Source organism: Myotis nattereri (genome assembly GCF_964212035.1).
Source record: "Myotis nattereri genome assembly, chromosome: 1".
Taxonomy (NCBI): Eukaryota; Metazoa; Chordata; class Mammalia; order Chiroptera; family Vespertilionidae; genus Myotis; species Myotis nattereri.
In genome coordinates this window covers 109,876,671-109,896,833 of record NC_138075.1, presented here as the reverse complement: position 1 = coordinate 109,896,833, position 20,163 = coordinate 109,876,671, and the positions used below count along the sequence as shown (strand labels likewise).

Here is a 20,163-nt window from a genome sequence, read left to right as displayed (position 1 = left end):
CAGTCAGAAATTAAACATACACTGATTGAAATTTAAAATAATATACAGAGATCAAACAGCAGATTAGAGGATCCCAAGAATCAAGCCAAAGATCTGAAATATGAAGAAGCAAAAAACACCCATCCGGAAAAGCAAAACGAAAAAGAATCCAAAAATATGAAGACAGTGTGAGGAGCCTCTGGGACAACTTCAAACGTACCAACATCGGAATTATCGGGGTGCCAGTAGAATAGAGAGAGCAAGATACTGAACGCCTATTAGAAGAAATCATGACAGAAAACTTCCCCTACCTTATGAAAGAAATAGACTTACAAGTCCAGGAAGCGAAGAGAACCCCAAACAAGAGGAATCCAAAGAGGACCACACCAAGACACATCATAATTAAAATGCCAAGGGCTAAAGACAAAGAGAGAATCTTAAAAGCAGCAAAGAGAAAAACAGTTAGTTACCTACAAGGGAGTACCCATACGACTGTCAGCTGATTTCTCAACAGAAACCATGTAGGCCAGAAGGGAGTGGCAAGAAATATTCAAAGTGATGAATAGCTAGAACCTACAACCAAGATTACTCTACCCAGCAAAGCTATCATTCAGAATTGAAGGTCAGATAAAGAGCTTCACAGATAAGAAAAAGCTAAAGGAGTTCATCACCACCAAACCAGGATTATATGAAATGCTGAAGGATATTCTTTAAAAAGAGGAAGAAGAAGAAAAAGGTAAAGATAAAAATTATGAACAACAAAGTGACAACAAATAAATGTCTATCAACAAGTGAACCTAAAAATTTAAGTCAGAATAAACTGGTGAATATAATAGAAGCAGGGGCATAGAAAGGGAGTGGACTGACAATTCTTGGGGGGAAGGAGGTGTGGGAGGTGCGGGAAGAGACTGGACAAAAATCTTACACCTATGGATAAGGACAGTGGCAGGGGGTAAGGGCATGGGGTGGGAGGGGCACCAGGTGGGAGGGGAACTAGGGGGGAAAAAAGAGGAACATCTGTAATAATCTGAACAATAAAGATTAATGAAGAAATAAAAATAAAAAATGGGAAAAAAAATAACATTACAGGTGTGATTATGGGTTTTCTCCCCATTTTTACACTTTCCACACAGTGTATCAGCATATTCTGTGATAATGAGATTGGGGCATAAACTTGAAGATGCTGAAAGAAAAATCTTATTTTCACTTTTCCAGATTAAAAAAAATTATATAGTAAAAGTGTAAAGATACAAATGATAAAAAAAAAAAAATTTCATCTGAACATTAACCCTATTCCCTGGACACTGCAGTGTGAACTGGCTGTAGTAGAAGTCACTCAGTCCTAGAACCTCTTTATTCAGCAGTGGATATCCAGTATTATGGGGCTTCTAAAGACAGGATTTGTTTATTTTATTAATTCTCTCAAGAAGTAAACCCATGTACTCAGTTCTTTAAGGAGAAAGCCTCCAAATATACAACAGCAAATTCTTTGATGTCTCAAGTTAATACTGCACTGTCAGGGAAGACCAGGCAGGGAAGGAAAGGGGCACTAAGAGAGGGCTGGCAACCCTACAGCACATCCTCAATCTCAATGACCACTTTTAAATTTTATTTCACCTGTTTTGGGAAGGTACACAATTTGATCTATCCTCAGACAGCCAATTCCCTAAGCCCAGGGTTTGCTGGCCCTATCAACAAGGAAATCCTATATAATAAAGAGGTAATATGCAAATTGACCCTCATGCCCTCGCATCATCACAAGATGGCCTCCCCACATCATCACAAGATGGCTGCACCTACACTGTCACAAGATGGTCGGCAGGGGAGGGCAGTTGGGGGCAACCAGGACTGCAGGGGAGGGCAGTTGGGGGCCATCAGGCCAGCAGGGGAGGGCAGTTAGGGGTGAGATCAGGCAGCAGGGGAGGGCAGTTAGGGGTGAGATTAGGCCGGCAGGGGAGGGCAGTTAGGGGTGAGATTAGGCCGGCAGGGGAGGGCAGTTAGGGGCGATCGTGCTGGCAGGGGAGCAGTTAGGCATCAATCAGGCTGGCAGGGGAGTGGTTAGGGGGTGATCAGGCTGGCAGGCAGAAGTGGTTAGGGGCAATCAGGCAGGTAAGCAGGTGAGTGGTTAGGAGCCAGCAGTGCCAGATTGTGAGAGGGATGTCTCAGCAGTTGGACATCCCCCGAGGGGTCCCAGATTGGAGAGGGTGCAGGCTGGGCTGAGGGACACCCTGCCCCCCAGAGCACGAATTTCATGCACCGGGCCTCTAGTTCTATACAAATGACTTTTAGCCTTTAGCTATTTTACCAGTCAGTGTACCCAAATATGTTTATATAGCAATGACTTCCAGAAAATTAAAAGTCCTCTCAGCACATAAGGGGATAACAAAACTGCGACACAATGGACCTATAATAAATAGTTCACTTTCTGCTCTTCAATGCAAACACATGGAACAATACCTAATTTCAGTTCAAACTCATTTCCTTTTTATTAAAATTCAAGTTACCATTACATGGTTTGGTACTCAATAAAGGAAAACTTGTTCAAATAAGGTAATATGTTATCATCAGTATTTCCAGGTGATTGTTTACACTCAAGTAGTATTATCAGTAAATCCTTGGGAATCCTATCTGTAAGAGAAAACATGAAGAATTAGGTAATAAAGTAAAGGTAGAAATCTTTAAAGAAACATGTTACTGTAGCAAGAATACATCCTCTATAACAAAGATCTTCTGGATTTCTTGCAATAATCTATCTATCTATAGCTATATAAAAGCCTAAGCAACCGTTGGACTGTTCAACTGGTAGCTATGATGTGCACTGACCACCAGGAGGCAGACGCTCAATGCGCAGGCATGGAAACATGGAACAGACTGATGAATCTCAGAGGGAAGGGGGGAGGGCAGGAAGAGATTAACCAAAGATTTTATATGCATACTAGAGGCCCAGTACATGGATTCATGCACCAGTTGGGTCCCTCAGACTGGCCTGTGGTGATCAGGCCGAAACTTGGCAGTCCGACATCCCCCAAGGAGTCCCAGATTGTAAGAGGAAACAGGCTAGGCTGAGGAACTCCACTGGGGTCCATGCACCGGGCCTCTAGTATTTGATAAAATAAAAATTAAGCCCAAGTGTTTAGATAACCTTTTAAGAATTCATTATGAAATATGAACCACAGATAAGAGCTTTGAAAATATAACTAGGGCTTTAGCCGGTTTGTTCAGTGGTTAGAGCATTGGCCCAAGGATTTGATTACGGTCATGGGCATGTACCTCAGTTGCAGGCTCCATCCCCGGCCCCAGTTGGGCCTGTGCGGTAGGCAACCAATCAATGTGTCTCTCTCACATCAATTTTTTTCTCTGTCTCTACCCCTCCCTTCCATTCACTAATAATCAATGGGAAAAATATCCATTAAAAAAAAAAAGATTAAAAAATACATATATATAACTACGAAATCCTCTATTCTAAATACCTAATTTTTTCCAAGTACTCACAGAAATGTTTAATATCATACAAAAACTTTCCATATTATAAAGATGAGCTACCTGAATTCAGGGAGGTGGTGGTTGTGGACAAAAACAAAAATTAAGATGTATGCTCCAAAAAACAAGCCCCAAAGTAGATTACATTTTCTGCTTAGTCTGTCAGCAGGATATTTAATAGCTCCTAAAATAATTTTGGGTCCACTTTTATTTAAGTCTCATTTTTTACCTCTGAGAAGAGTATGGCCTTAGTAAATGCTTATACAGAACATGTGGCATAGTGGGTGCAATGAACTCTGAAACCAGTCTGCCTGGGTTTAAATGTAGACTTTGGACAAGGTGCCTCAGTTTGCTCATCAATAAATAATAAAATAGGAATAATTATAATAATAGTAACCACCTCACAGGATTGTTTGTAAGGATTAAATGAGCTACTATTTATATAGCACTTAAAATTATGCCTGAGCCCAGCGGGTGTGACTCAGTGGTTGAGCAACCACCTCTGAACTAGGAGGTCACGGTTCAATTCCTGGTCAGGACACATGCGTAGGGTTGCAGGCTCGATCCAGTAAGGGACATGCAGGAGATGGCTGATCAATGATTCTCACCCATTACTGATGTTTCTACTTCTCTCTCCCTTCCTCTCTGAAATCAATTTAATATATATAAATTGTACCTGACACACGTCAAGAATTATATACACTGCTCTGGCCAGTGTGCTCAGTGGTTAGCTTCGGCCAGCACACCAAAGGGTCTTGGGTTCCACTCCCCTTCAAAGGCACCTACCTGGGTTGCAGGTTCAATCCCCGGATTTGGGCACCTGCGGGAGGCAACCAGTAGATGTGGCCCCGCCCCCCCCACTCTCTAAAAAGTCAATGGGAAAAATATCCTCGGGTGAGGATTAGCAAAAAAGAATTATATACACTATACATGTTTGTTAAATAAAATTAAAATATGAATTACTGCTTTTATATTTTCTGTTTTACAAAGAATTTTCTGCACACTGCTCACTACCTAGACAACCTTTGGGCTGGTTGTATTACCTAATCTGTCTTTCCATAGAGAATAAGTTTTTATTATTGATGAAAATTTACTTGACTATTAAATTCTAACCTGGGCACACACAAAAAAGCATCAAATTAATAAAACCCTACTGTTAAAAAAACAACAACAAAAAACACACACACGTTGCCCAGCTGGTGTGGCTCAGGTGCTGAGTGTCAACCTATGAACCAGGAGGTCACGGTTCGATTCCTGGTCAGTGCACATGCCCAAGTTTCGGGCTTGGTCCCCAATAGGGATGTGCAGGAGGCAGCTGATCAATGATTCTCTCATCGTTGATACTTCTATCTCTCCCTCTCCCTTCCTCTCTGAAATCAATAAAAATATAAAAACAACAACAAACCACATGTTAAAAAGCATACATGATAAACATTTTGAATGCAGTGAACTACCTTTAGTTTTTTGGAGGTTAATGGGCTGGAATGAGGGAAGGGTACCCAGAGGGCTTGAACTCTAGGTGAAACCAATAATTTCTTGGTGGGATAGAGGAGAGGAGATTAAAGCAAATATGGCAAAATAATAATATCTGAAAATCTGGGTGTGATTACATTTATTCTCTATGCTATTTTATGCTTAAAATATTTTATATAGATTTTTTTGTAAAGGAGGTTTCTACTTGCCTTTACAATAGTAAGAGAACAATTATAACAACTAAAAAATAACAACCCTAGCTCCTTAAAGTTATCATTTGTACTCTAAATCTCTATGCTTACAGCCTCTAACAAGACATTTCTGAGAACACTGAAATGTCACTCATTCACATCTCCCTGGATTTTTTCCTGCTTTATTCAGTGGTATGTTGCTTACCGATGGGGTTTATACTTTGTCAAGGCCCAGTTCCTCTGGAGTGGAGATTCCCAGTTCATTTAAAGTTGGTCTAAGTTCCTGGATGACATAAGGGTAGATTTCCTTATGCGGTCCTGCTTTGTCCTGATGGCAAAAAAAGGGAGAAAATTCACATTTAGCTCTCTGAGAAGCCTTATCTATTTACAAAATGAACTTGAAAATGCTTTTAATCACATATGCAGAGACTACTTTTAAGTTAACATATTTGTTCAATAAAGAGAGAAACTTTGTGGGCAGTAGTCAAGGTAGGTTTTTAAAGACACTTTGAAAATAACTAAAACAATTAGACTAAATCCAGAAATATTTTTTTTCAAAGCCTGAGTTACTGGAAAACAAGGTGGTGATGACAGAATTTTGTGAATGTAATTAAACATGCCCAGCAGGCAATAGGAATAATTAAGTTAACAGAGGAAAAGTTTTTACATTTGCTTCTAATTTGAGACCCTAACTGAATTAACTACTGGTGCTGAATGAATTGACAGCCTACAGAACCCTAAATTATCTTATCCATTGTAGATAAAGTAATCTCACACTTTCTTTTGTACAGACCTTGAATTTCTTTCTTATATTCCATATTCTTTCATGGAGAGATACACTTGGAGAATTCTTATTTTCAGGGTAAGAGAGTTTTCATGAATACTCACCATAACATATATTAAAAAGTCAAATGGACTAAGATACTGCCAAACTGCTATTCTTCTGCCTTTAACAAATTCTAAATCTCCTTAGTTATATTTTTTAAATTATAAAGTTCTTACTTAAAATGTAATGTATTTAATTTGCAATTATAAAAAAACAGAAACAATAATTAAACAGGGAGAATATGTCCACCTACATTTTCATCTACATGTATTTTAATAAAACAGGGTCACACCACAAAAATTATCTCATAATTTTCTTCAGGTAATATGCAATAAATATGTTTAATGTAAATATGTTTAATGTTAAACACATTTGTGTAATAACCACTTCTGGAAAGTCTCATCTTAAGAAACTACTAACAGCATTTAATTTCCTATCACAAATAGCACAAAGATAAATAATAGTTAAACCTTTGTACATACTTAAGATAAATTCTTAAATGGAAGTGCTGAACAAAAGAGTATCAAGCACAATTTTTCAGGCCTGGGGTAAATTCTGTCAAACTTTATTCCAGAAAAATTATTAACTGCACTGTAAATTCCCTCTAGCTATATAAGAACTAATTTTAGGTTATCTTAACAAATTAAAAAATAAAGAATATACTGATACCTAGTCAATAGACCCCATATTTTCAGAACAAGTTTAATACTATTTCACTGACCTTAACAACCTCTAGGATGCGAACAGCACTAGCAAAATCATTTAACCGTCTGCATGCCCGCAAAGCAGCATCAATGATTTTGGGTTCTGGAACCAGATCATAGCCAACAAGCGTGTTCATCCCTGTCAAATTAAAAAGAGGGGCCATATCAACCTGAAATAGTCTCACTTAAACTATAATTTAGTTATCTATATTTTTATTGAAACATAGACATATGATCTTGTGATTTATAATATATATTTGGTCTGTTTCTGACACAGAACCGTCAACCTTCCTTGGAATTTTCTAAGTGATGGGAGCAGAGTGGTGCCTCTTGTTATATTAAGGAGATAACTTTTGGACTCCCAAGAGTGGGTGTTGGATGCCAGCAGAGACCAACGCTGTGGACAGAAGATTGAAATTTTCACTCCCATTTCCTGACTTGCAGGGAGGAGAGAGGGGCTTGAGGTTAAATTAATTGCCAATGGCCAAAAACCTAATCAATCATGACTAAGTATGAAGCCTCCATAAAAACCATAGGACGGCCCCTTGGTCCTTTTTTAGAGAGCTTCCACACTGGGGTACTAGAATGCTTCCATGAGCCATTGTGCTGGGCTCCAAGCTCCGTGAGGATAGAAAGAAGCTCCTTCATTTGGGACCTTACCTTATGTATCTCTTCATCTGGCTGTTGATTTGTATCTTTTAATAATCATTGTATAAATTGTTAATCTAGTGAGTAAACATGTTTTCTTGAGTTTTCTGAGTCATTGGAACCCGAAAAGGGGGTTGTGGGAACTTCTGATTTGTAGCCAGTAGGTCAGAAGCACAGATGAACAACCTAGGCTTGTAACAAGCCTCTAAAGTGCAGGGTAGTCTTGTGAGGCTGAGCCCTTTACCTGTGGAATCTGATTCTACTTCTGGGTAGGGTAGATACTAGTAATGCCACACTGAACTGAATTCTTGGACAGCCTGCTGGCGTCCAGACTTGTTTGTTGATGTAGGGAAGCCTACATATACACATTAGAATTGGGTCCTGGAACCTATTAGGCCTCTATTCTCTTATCTATACAATGAGAGAATTCACTTTTACCAAATCTACTTTTAACAGATAAGATCATAATGACTCTTCCACAATAAATTAGTAGAAAGAACTATGCACTATCCTACAGATTAAAGGAAAACAATAACAACAAAAAGCAATAAAAAAGACCCCAAAAAGACAAAAAAAACAACCAAAGAATTCCTTAAATGCAAACACTATTTTTGTAATAATTTGCTGGTTTCATTTCAATTAAGAGGGTCATTTTATATCTTTAACTCTTAATACAATGTATGCACGTTGGTTGCTTTAAAATAGATTTGATTGGAAAATAATCTAAAAACAACCAGAGAAATGCGAAAGGAGAGTTAATGAAGCCCAAATGAAGACATTAAAGAGATATAGAGACTGGTAGGTGTGGCACAGTGGCTGAGTGTCAAGTTATAAACTAGGAGATCACAGTTCAATTCCCAGTCAGGGCACATGCCCAGGTTGTGGGCTCCATCCCCAGTAGAGGGCATGTAGGAAAGAGCCAATCAATGATTCTCTCTCATCATTGATGTTTCTATCTCTTTCTCTCTCTCCCTTCTTCTCTGAAATCAATAAAAATATATTTTTAAAAAGAGAGAGAGAAACATTTGTGTGCAGACTAAAACATTCAACCAGAAAATAATTGGGCGTGATTACTTTGAGCTTTGAACAGAATAACACAATATTTAAACAAAGGACACCAGTGACTATAATGCTAGAATATAGTCACAGAGGCTGAACTCTTGGTCTCAGATAAATTGCCTACACTTAAAGCTATTTACATCTAACTATTAAGGCTAGTTATCACCTGGCCGGCGTGCCTCAGTGGTTGACCACTGACCTTCGAACCAGGGGGTTGTGAATTGATTCCAGGTCAGGGCACATGTCTGGGTTGCTGATCAATGATTCTCTCTCATCATTGATGTTTTTGTCCTCTCTCTCTCTCCCTCTCTGAAATCAATAAAAATACATTTTTTAAAAAAGAAAAAGAGCCCTAGCTAGTTTGGCTCAGTGGATGGAGCGTCAGCCTGCGGACTGAAGGGTCCCGGGTTCGATTCTGGCCAAGGGCACATGCCTGGGTTGCAGGCTCGATCCCCAGTGGGGGGGCATGTAGGAGGCAGCTGATCTGTGATTCTCTCTCATCACTGATGTTTTTCTCTCTCTCTCTCTCCTTCTCCCTTCCTCTCTGAAATCAATAAAGAAATATATTTTTAAAAAAAGAAAAAGAAAGATTAGTTATCATTAATGCTACTTACTCATGTTAAATGCACATCTGCAAATTTAGGAAAAATAAGTTCTAGCTTATTTGGACACTTATTCAGGGCAAGACAAATCATAACAGAGAATAAAAATAACAAAAAAACCAAAACTATAAGAGGGGAGAAGAACCAAATAACTACTTGTATAAATTATAAAAGATACAAAATTTAACTCTTGCTCACCTTGACATTATAGCAGTGGTTTCAATCAGAGGTGATTTTGTCCCCCAGGAAACATATTTGGTTGTCATAACTGGGGGTGGAGGGCATGGGGGTGGATGGCACCTAGTGGGCAGAAGCCAAGGATGCTGCTAAACATGTTACAATGCAAAGAACAGCCCTTGCAACAAACAATTATTTGGCCCTAAATACCATTATGCCTGCTTTAAAACCTTGCTTTACAGGAAACACTATGAAAGCTATACTATTTTTTTTTCTTTTTAAAAATATATTTTTATTGATTTTGGAGAGAAAGGGAGAGGGAGAGAGAGATAGAAACATCAATGATGAAATAGAATCATTGATCAGCTGCCTCCTGCATGCCCCCTAACTGGGGATCAAGCCCGCAACCTGGGCATATGCCCTTGACCGGAATCAAACCAGGGACCCTTCAGTCCACAGGCCAATACTCTATCCACTGAGCCAAACCAGTTAGGGCTATAATATTTTCTAACTGCAAGTTGTATGAGAGGACTTGGTTAACATGAAGCATGTTTTGCTGTTAACACAGTAGTAGAAGACTACAAAACAGTTCATAATTCTATGTCAAAATAGACTGTTTAGCAATCTATATTACAATTACCTTTACGCAATTCCCAAGCATCAATATCTGGCTTGTTGAAGTATGTCACCCAGCGAGCATCAAATTCCTCATCTGTCTCATGTGACCCATGGGAGTAGCAGCGAACTGACTGGATACCTACAATGGAGAAATAATAACTTCAATGTACAGAAGTACTTAATATATCCTGTTAATACAATTAAGTTATATTTTTTTGTTTGCATTTCCCATTAAAACACATCCTATATAATAAAAGGCTAATATGCAAATTGTCCCTACTGCAGGAGTTTGACTAACTGCGAGTTACACATGAGCTGACCACCACGGGTGGTGCGGAACATAGTGGGTGGCAGCAATGTGGTGCTGGCAGTGGGCAGCAGTGGAGACACTGCTGGCCCCGATGGGCCCCGAAGAGTGGGACCGTGGTGGGATGGTGGAGCAGGCGAGCGGGCAGCGCAAGGCTAAGGCGGGTGCGAAGGGAGGTCCCGGCTGGCAGCCGCTAGGGACCCTACCCGTGCATGAATTTCATGCACTGGGCCTCTAGTATAACATAAAATCTACCATCTTAACTATTTTTAAGTGTACAGTTCAGTAGCATTTAAATACATTCAGTGCATTAAGTTTTGAATCAACTGTATATCACAGTAGGAAAATTACTCAGTAGGTCAAATGAAACAAATTTTATGTATTGATATGAAAAAAATCTTAAAAAAAATTAAACAAAGAAAAGCAGAACAAAGAGTATTATAGGTGTATGTTTATGCTCCCCTCCCCTCCCCTCCCAATGTGAAATGCTAACTTGCAATTGTTAACATTGGTTATCTTTGGAAGGAAAAACTTTATTTCTTTATAAAGACAGTCCCCGGGTTACGTAGGACTTGATGTACGTCGTTTCGTGGTTAAGTCACCATCTCCTATTTATTTATAAAAAAAAAAAAGTCCCATCATTTTGACGTATGTATGTACGTATGTGCTTTATGTATTTTATTATTTATTTATCTTAATTTCTTTATTAAGGTATTACATATGTGTCCTTATCCCATTACCCCCCCCCCCCCCCGTTTTTTATTATTTATTTACCACAAGGTCAGGAATTGTTATTTTTCTTTTACATTTTTTTTTTACTGTTTCACTTCATTACTGCTGTGTATGTGCTCCATGTGAGTGACGTAGGTGCTTATGTAGGTGGGTTCCGACTTATGGCGAAAATCGTGTTACATCACGCCGTAGGAACAGATCTCCAACGTAACCTGAGGACCCACTGGACACTTCCAAAATGTCTGAATTTTTACAATAAGCAGAGTATTAATTCTTAATTCAAAATAATGTTCATTCTAGTGTTTTTTTTTTAAATATTTAAAAACATTTATTGATTTTAGGGAAAGAGGAAAGGAGAGATGGGGAAGAGAAACATTGATTTGTTCTACTTATTAATGGATTCATTCGTTGATTCTTGTATGTGCCCTGACTGGGGATCGAACTTGCAACCTTGGTATTTGATCTAACCAGCTGAGCTACCTGGCCAGAGCTTCATTCTAGTTCTTAAATTAATTTATAAGATATATTTTTTCAGCTGAAACCGGTTTGGCTCAGTGGATAGAGCGTCGGCCTGCGGAGTGAAAGGTCCCGGGTTCGATTCGGTCAAGGGCATGTACCTTGGTTGTGGGCACATCCACAGTAGGGGGTGTGCAGGAGGCAGCTGATCGATGTTTCTCTCTCATCGATGTTTCTAACTCTTTATCTCTCTCCCTTCCTCTCTGTAAAACGTCAATAAAATATATTAAAAAAAAAGATATATTTTTCACAAATTAAAAAAAATTGTATGCTTTCTATTCTATATAATAAAAGCCTAATATGCTAAGTGTCTGACCGTTCGACCAGTCACTATGATGTGCACTGACCACCAGGGGGCAGATGCTCCGAGCAGTAGGTTAGCTTGCTGCTGGGGTCCGGCCGATTGGGACTGGGCCAGATGGGCTGGACATGCCCTGGAGCCCTCCCTGGCTTCTAATGGCCCTGATCTAGATGAGCTGGATATGCCCTGGAGCCAACATCCCGTGGTCCCTCCCTGGCCTCTAAAGTATTTCTTCTAATTAATTTCCTTTCAATGTGCATGAATTTGTGCACCGGGCCTCTAGTTAAATTATATTCCAAAATAAATTATACATCCTGACAAATCAATAGTAATTTTTAAAAAAACACTATAAAATTTCTAAGTAGGCTGTATGGTAAGGGATGGAGGAGAAGGAAATTTTACCTTTGGGTTTTAGGAAACAGCAAGTTTTATCTTCCTTATTTGTAAAATGCAGATACCATTACCTTATCAGATTATGATGATTAAAAATGAAAGCCATCAGGGGGCAGATGTTCAGTGGTTGACTTATGAACCAGGAAGTCACGGTTCAATTACTGGTCCGGGCACATGCCCCGGGTTGCGGGTTCGATCCCCAGTAGGGGGCATGCAGGAGGCAGTCCATGTAGGATTCTCTTTCATCATTGATGTTTCTATCTCCCTCTCTCTCCCTCTTTCTGAAAATCAATAAAAACATATTAAAAAAATAAAAATAAAAATGAAGGCCAGGTAACACTGTCTAGGACAATTCCTAGACTTTGTAGAAGGCAGTCAATAAATGACAACTATAAATTGATCCTTGTCTAAAAATGTCTTAACTGACCTCTATTAATGGATATCATAATTTATAGAAATAAAACATTCTTCAAACTGTATTTTCTATTAGATGAATTAGACAAGCTTGGTATAGTGTTTAGTTATTTTTAAAAGCTTATCAAATAAAACAACCCACCACTCCCACACGCATGCATGCACACACGTGTGCGCCCTGGCCAGGTAGGATAGTTGGTTGGAGTGTTGTCCTGATATGTCAAGGTTGTGGGTTTGATCCCCAGTTAGGGCACACACAAGAATCAACCAATCCTATATAATAAAAGGCTAATATGCAAATCAACTGAATGGCAGGACGACCGGTTGCTATGATGCACACTGACCACCAGGGGGCAGATGCTCAACGCAGGAGCTGCCCCTAGTGGTCAGTGCGCTCCCATGGGGAGAGCGCTGCTCAGCCAGAAGCCAGGCTCACAGCTTGCGAGTGCAGTGGTGGTGGCGGGAGCCTCTCCCACCTCTGTGGCAGTGCTAAGGAGCAGTGAGCTGAGCGGTAAGGAGCAGTGAGCAGGCAGGTGGTAAGGAGCAAGGGGTTCCGGACTGCGAGAGGGCGCAGGCCAGGCTGAGGGGACCCCCCCACCCCCCAGTGCATGAACTTCATGCACTGGGCCTCTAGTGAATGCATAAATAAGTGGAACAACAAATCGATGCTTATCTCTCTCAAAAGATTAAAAAAGAACAATTGCCCTAGTCAGCTTGGCTCAGTGGATTGAGCGTCAGACCTTGGACTGAAGGTTCCACGGTTCAATTCCGGTCAAGGGCACATACCTTGGTTGCAGGCTCAATCCCCAGCCCTGGTTGGGGCATGTGCAGAAGGCAACCAATCAATGTGGCTCCCTCCCAACCACTCTCTCTAAAATAAATGGAAAAATATCCTTGGGTGAGGATTAAAAAAAAACAAAAAATTGAGCAAAACAGAAAAAAAGGAGAGAAAACTCATGGACATAGACAACACCAAGGTGACTGTGGGGGTTGGGGGTGGAGGTGGAAGAGGGCATAGAGGGGATAAAGGGTGATGGAAAAGATATATATATAAAACTACACAGAAACCTTGGGGCTCTACATATATTCTGAAATTTAAATGTCAAATATATCCTATACACCTTCACTGCTGTAACTGGCAAGAGAAAGTGCAAAAAATAGAAAGAAAAAAAGAAAGAAAAAAGAAACCAGAAAAAGGTGAAAAGATGGAATACCTGCCAGTTCTTCAGATGGAATGTCACTGCTAGATCAAGCAAAAGGATTCTCACTTAAATCACCATTTGATCCTATTGCAAAATACCTGCCATCAGTCACAGAAGACCCCAGCACAAGTCCAAATCTTACCAGAGACCTAAATTTCCATCACAATCTGAGCCCAGAATGAAGTGAGACATGTATATAAATGGGCTGGAATTGGATACTCTTTAATTTCTATGACAAGTAAAAAGAATGAATCTATAGACCTAAAAGTATTTGGCAAGTACAAACATTTAGTCAAAACTATACAGGACTTATATTCACATTTAATATATCAGAAAGCATATCACAATGCTTCTACCTGCTGTTACCCAAAATTTACAAGCTACCTTTTTCAAAAACTAAAGTTATCCTTACTAAATACTTAAAGCACAAGTGTAAAATGGTACAACCACTTTGGAAGACGGTTTAGCAATTTCTTATCAAGTTCAACACACACCTACCATATCACCCAGTAATTGCACTTCTAAATATTTACCTAAGAAAAATGAAATATATGTATTCCCTCCCCAGAGGTAATTATTAATTAAGTGTATCTTTCTTACCATAAAGTGTTTCATGATAACCAATTCTTTTCTTCACTGCTGGGCATGGATTTCATCAGATGACTGGTAGCTTTGTATTGTTTTCTAACTGTGAAAAAGATGACCAGCAGCTGCAAATCCCAGTCAAGGAGATCAATGGATCACCTTTAATATTTGTTTACCTTCCTTCTGGGGAGTTCCAAATTACAAACTGGTTGTACAGTGAAACTTAATTTGTTCCAGAAGGCTGTTCGAGAAGTGATTTGTTGGAAAACCGAATGATCCCTCTTTTACCCCGTTAGAAATAATATAAGTTAATTCGTTCCAGACTCCCAAGTGATTGTTTTAACCTTTTCTTATATACAGTACATAATTAATATATTGTTTAATCTATAAACAAACATTTCTTTTCTTAAACTTATCGAACCACCCCCTTCTAGCTTTAAACTAATCACTTTCACTACTCGTTCCAGGGGTATCTTTCAGGAAGTCAGTATGCAGCATCTTCACTTTTTCATGTATCACTGTTTCCAAAATGCTGTGTTGGGCTGTTTTCATTTATACAAATCAACAACAGTTTTTCTCCTCTTCAATTGCCTGTGATCATTGTTTCTTACATACCCTTAGCAATGTTAGCATTAAAAATATATATACATACATTTCTTAACATTTTAAATTTTTAAAAATATGTTGTTATTGATTTCAGAGAGGAAGGGAGAGAGAGAGAGAGAGATAGAAAAATCAATGATGAGAGAGAATCACTGATTAACAGCCTTCTGCACACCTCCCCACTGGGGATCAAGCACACAACCCTGGCATATGCCCTGACCATTGGGAATTGAACCTTGACTTTCTGGTTCATAGGTCAATGCTCAACCACCAAGCCACACCCTATTGGGCAATGTTAGCATTCTTGATGGCCTCTTTATGTTTTATAATTGTGCTAACTGTCCATTTCACCAGCAACAAAAACATAAAAATATTCACAGTACAATTTCCTGAGATGTTAACAAAGAGGTTCAGCGGTAAACTGACTCTAAACTGAGTCTCATTCTCTCCTTTGTGTGTGGCCTACGGGGAGCTTTTTGTCATCTCCTAGACCAGGGGTGGGAAAACTTTTTGACTCTAGGGCCACAATGGGTTCTTACACTGGACCGGAGGGCCGGAACAAAAGCATGGATGGAGTGTTTGTGTGAACTAATATAAATTCAAAGTAAACATCATTACATAAAAGGGTACGGTCTTTTTTTTTTTTAGTTTTATTCATTTCAAACAGGCCGGATCCGGGCCGTAGTTTGCCCTCGGCTCTCCTAGAGGCTTTTTGTCACCTTGCAGAACTTAAGTTTTGTTCCACAATGGAGACATTTTTCCTGTTAACTTAGTCCAGCACAAAATTGTTCAAGATATATATATATATATATATATATATATATATATATAGTGGGAAGGTGATAAAAAGTACCACTTAGCCTTGCCTGGCATGATTCAATGGTTGAGCATCGACCTATGAACCAGGAGGTGACAACACATTCAATTCCTGGTCGGGACATGTGCTTGGGTTGTGGGCTGGATCCCCAGTGTGGGGTATGTAGGAGGCAGCTGATCAGTGATTCTCTCTCATCATTGATGTTTCTACGTATTTCTTTCTCCCTCTCCCGTCCTCTCTGAAATCAATAAAAAAAATTTTTTTTTTAAAAAGGTACCTTTTAAATTCAGCCCTGCACCAAGAAAGGAAAAAAGAAAACTCCTCCCACCCTTCCCAAATTATCAAGGTAAGGATATAGGAACCAGGACTGTGTAAGTTTTAAGGGTTGACTAGAGAATCTAGTAGTTGTTCAAAACATTTTAATGATCTAATTCAGCAGTTCCTGGAAAACAACTGTTTCAAATTGGAGACTTCTTCATGGACCAAATATAGTATTTGGGTTGCTACTTAACTGGAGCAAACCTGAGGCCCCCAGGTTAAGCTTTTCAGAGCTCCTTCAAGTATACTCTCATTTGGCCTTGGAGCACCTCATACAAGAACCTGAATTTTTTTTTCAGAGAGGAAGGGAGAGGGATAGATAGAAACATCAATGATGAGAAAGAATCATTGATTGGTTGCCTCCTGCACGCCCGTCACTGGGGATCGAGCCCACAACCTGGACTTGTGCTGTGGACCAGAATCAAACCCAGGACCCTTCAGTCCGCAGGCTGACGCTCTATCCACTGAGCCAAACTGGTAGGGCCAAGAACCTTCATTTTTTCTAACTTTCAAATGCATAAAAACCTCTTGTCTCTACTGATAAACCCCAACCTATAATATGCAAAAATGAAATGCAGTATAATAAAGCAAATATGTATTAAGCATTAGTGCCAGACAAGGTGCTAAGACAGTGATGGCGAACCTATGACATGCGTGTCAGAGGTGACACGCGAACTCATTTTTTTGGTTGATTTTTCTTTGTTAAATGGCATTTAAATATATAAAATAAATATCAAAAATATAAGTCTTTGTTTTACTATGGTTGCAAATATCAAAAAATTTCTATATGTGACACAGCACCAGAGTTAAGTTAGGGTTTTTCAAAATGCTGACACGCTGAGCTCAAAAGGTTCGCCATCACTGTGCTAAAAGTTACTTTATCTCACTTAAAACATCACAACCAAATATCCTGACTTTAGCAAAGAGGCAACCGAGTCTTAAGGTTAACTAATGTGTCCAAGGTCACACAGCTAGAAAGCAGCTGACACAACCGTAAACAATACTGACTCCTTGTGGCAAATATTTAGGTCTAAGGGACAAATATCTAAAATACAACTTTCCGTTTATGAATTAAACTCTAAGAGTGGGAATAGAACACTTAGGAGATAAACTACTATGTCCAAAGGTACTAAGAAAAAAAGAATCCCCTTAATTTACAGTTTGCCGGAAACCTCTGGCCTTTTCCTTTACCTGCCACAAAATGTAGTAATTCTTTTGAAGGTCATAAAAACCTCCCCAAATGTGTCTATAAGAAAAAATTATAGTATTTGCTAATTTCACATTTAGATAAGGAAAGAATAAAGAACTATAAAACCTGATAAACATCAGGATGGGCCAAAAATAACACAAAACAGAAAACTGTTCTACCACTAAAAACGAGAAAATTGTTTTACCACTAGTTAAGGAGTCAGTTTCCCCAAGATGGGCTTTGGTTTCTTCTTCTATAATATAAGATGGTCTCCATGATCTGATGTGCATGCCAGCCTTACCATTCTATGATAAATGATAAAATCTTAAATTGAATGAAGGGAAACATATTCCTTAGGTGTGTAAATGTCTACTTAAAACACTCAAAATAGCCAAGCAAACCTTATTAGTTTTGTGTTTGTGAGTTTATATGTTAAAATATGTATGGTTAGGGGCTAAATGATGTAGCATATACATCCATCATGGACCAAGATCAAACTGTGGTTATAATTAAAATTATAGTGCTGGGCAGTCACTGGGAACACATATATTAGGAGAAGGAAAAATAAGAGACAGGAATCAGCAAAGCATTTCATACTCCAACAAACAGGCTTTAACCTGAAGCAAACAATAAAGCCTCCCCACATCTGTGATCCCAGTATTCCTGGTCCGTGTTACCCCATTTTCGAAACAGTAATGGCCTCTTTCCGACCTCAGGAAACAACCACACACGTGGAAGAATTAGATTGTGGCAGAGCAGTTTCTAAAATTTAACAGAACGGTCTGTGAAGGTAACCCACAAAACGCCAACCGAGAAAATGCCTGATTAAAAAAAAGTATAAGGTATACTGTGCCCCACCAAGGAAGCATACTGTGTTCCCGAAAGACTCTGGGGCGGCGGTGCCGGTACACTAAGGGACCTCCCCCGCCCCTACACTGAGCGGCGTGTCCGGTGGCTCAATGTCACCTTCGCCAAAGCGCTGATGGCGGCGGACACTCCCAATCAGGTGGCCCCTGGGGTCAGCGCAGGGGTATGACGGTCACGCCCCGGGGACCGCAGGGGTCGGGTGGACGCGGGAAGTGCGCTGGGACCCCTCTTTGGCGCCTACGGCAGGTCCACACCTGACCCGTCCGCGGTGGCCGCACAAGAAGTCGCTGAGGTAGGCCCCGGGGCGCGTCCTCGAGTCCTCCAGGCCGGAAGGCGGCGGGGAGGGCGGCCAGTGGCCACTGGGTTCAGCCGCCCGCCGGCAGGGCAGCCTAGGCCGCGGGGCGAGCCTGTTCTCGCGTGGCGGCGGGGGCCCAGGTCACCGCAAGGACACACGGGCGAAGGAGCGGACCTTACCCGCGGCGGGGCCGGGGGCCGGTGCGGGGTGCAGGAGGCCTCGAGAGCTGGCTCGGGAGGCTGCGGCCGCTGCTACAGCGCAGCGGCGGAGAGCGGCACCCAGCATAACGGCGATGGCGGCGCGCGGGCTGAAGCTGAAGAGAAGCCGCCTGTGAGCTCACCGGCCGTTCCGGAGCTCCCGGGCCGGACTGACGCACCGACGCACAGTGGGCGGAGCACGAGACCCCACCCACTGCGGCGCTGCGCCTCGGCCGGAGGGAGCCGCACGCAGCGGGGCGGGCGGGCTACGGCGGCGGGTTGTGGACAAACTGGGCGCTGGGTCCTGCCGCCGCCATCATGAAGCGAAGATGGAGGGAAGAGCAGCGAGTGGTGGATGGTGGAGGTTCAAGTCCTGCTTGGGGCTACTCCATCACCTCGAAATGGGAATAACAATACCAAGGACAAATTATAATAAAAATACCTTTGCTTCACCCTATCCCGGGTTTGAGCCTAAAATAAGAGAACGAATGGGGAGGAAAAGCAACTGCTTACATATAAGGGACCTTATTAGCAACTATTCTTATCCACAAATCCGCAAGCATTAAAAAATGAGTTCACACACGCTGGCATGGCTCAGTGGTTGAATGTCGACCTATGAACCAGGAGGTCATGATTTGATTCCCGGTCAGGGCACAGGCCCTGGTTGCAGGCTGGATCCCCAGTGTGGGGCATGCAAGAGGCAGCTGATCAATGATTCTCTCATCATTGATGTTTCTCCCTCTCTCTCTCCCTCTCCCTTCCTCTCTGAAATCAATAAAAATATATTTTAAAAAAATGAGTTCAGCCCTGGCCACTGCTGCTCAGGGGTAGAGCTCCTCCATGCACCAAGAGGTTGCCCCTGTTTGATTCCCCAGGACACAGGCCCAAGTTGCAGTTCTGTCCCTTGTAGGGAGCCAGCAGGAGGCAGCCAATGGATGTTTCTTTGTCACCCAGGTTTCTCTCTCTTGTGGAGGCAAAGGGGCCACATGCTAACCTGACAGGTAACCTTGCAAACTCAGAGACATAAAGTAACTGAAATGGAATTTTGGACTGGAACCCAGATTCTTTGTTGGCCAGTGTCGAAGAAAGAATCTACGGGCAGAGGTGGTATAGCAAAGGTTGAAATTTATTGAAGAAGAAGTAAAGACTCCCATGTGGGGAGAGGGAAAGTGTCCCACAGAATTGACTCCCACGTGGGGAGGGGGAAAGAGTCCCACTGACTTCCTGTTTTCATGGTTTATAAAGGCTGCAAGTCCCTGTGTCCTGATATCCCCTCTGATTGGTCACTATAGCAACTCCTGAACTCAAAGGTCAAACACCACATAGGACATGTGATGCCCTCCTCCCTCATTGTTCTTTTCTTTCTGGGCTTTCTTCCTTCTTTATTTTGTAAACTAGTGGCCCGGTGCATGAAATTTGTGCATGGGGGAGGGGGGTGTCCCTCAGCCTGGCCTGCACCCTCTCCAATCTGGGACCACTCGGGGGTGTCTGACTGCTGGTTTAGGCCTGATCCCTGCTGGCCCCCAACTACCCCCCCATGCCAGCCTGCTCGCCCCCAAATGCCACCCCTGCCAGCCTGATTGTCCGAAACTGCCCCTCTCCCCCACTGGCCTGATCGCCTTCAACTGCCCCCCAGCCTCCCTCCACCCCCGCCCCTGCTGGCCTGATCG

The 20,163-nt window shown here is 41.4% G+C and overlaps 1 protein-coding gene across 1 annotated transcript; it reads right to left on the bottom strand.

Annotated features, from left to right (window-relative positions):
• Positions 1-2,440: 2,440 nt before the first annotated feature.
• On the bottom strand, positions 2,441-18,683 carry COX5A (cytochrome c oxidase subunit 5A). Its single transcript, XM_081084776.1, has 5 exons — positions 18,476-18,683; positions 9,780-9,896; positions 6,671-6,792; positions 5,329-5,451; positions 2,441-2,607 (listed from the first exon to the last, which is right to left on the bottom strand). Exons 1-4 carry the CDS (start codon positions 18,579-18,581, stop codon positions 5,338-5,340), a joined length of 459 nt encoding a protein of 152 aa, XP_080940902.1. The 5' UTR covers positions 18,582-18,683; the 3' UTR covers positions 2,441-2,607; positions 5,329-5,337.
• Positions 18,684-20,163: the final 1,480 nt, after the last annotated feature.

Coding starts and splice junctions, on each gene's coding strand:
- COX5A (XM_081084776.1), bottom strand. CDS start 18,581: ATGCTGGGTGCCGCTCTCCGCCGCTGCGCTGTAGCAGCGGCCGCAGCC. Junction 9,897..18,475: donor GGCCCCCGGCCCCGCCGCGG/GTAAGGTCCGCT, acceptor TCTCCATTGTAG/GTATCCAGTCAGTTCGCTGC. Junction 5,452..6,670: donor GCATCCTAGAGGTTGTTAAG/GTCAGTGAAATA, acceptor TTTTGCCATCAG/GACAAAGCAGGACCGCATAA.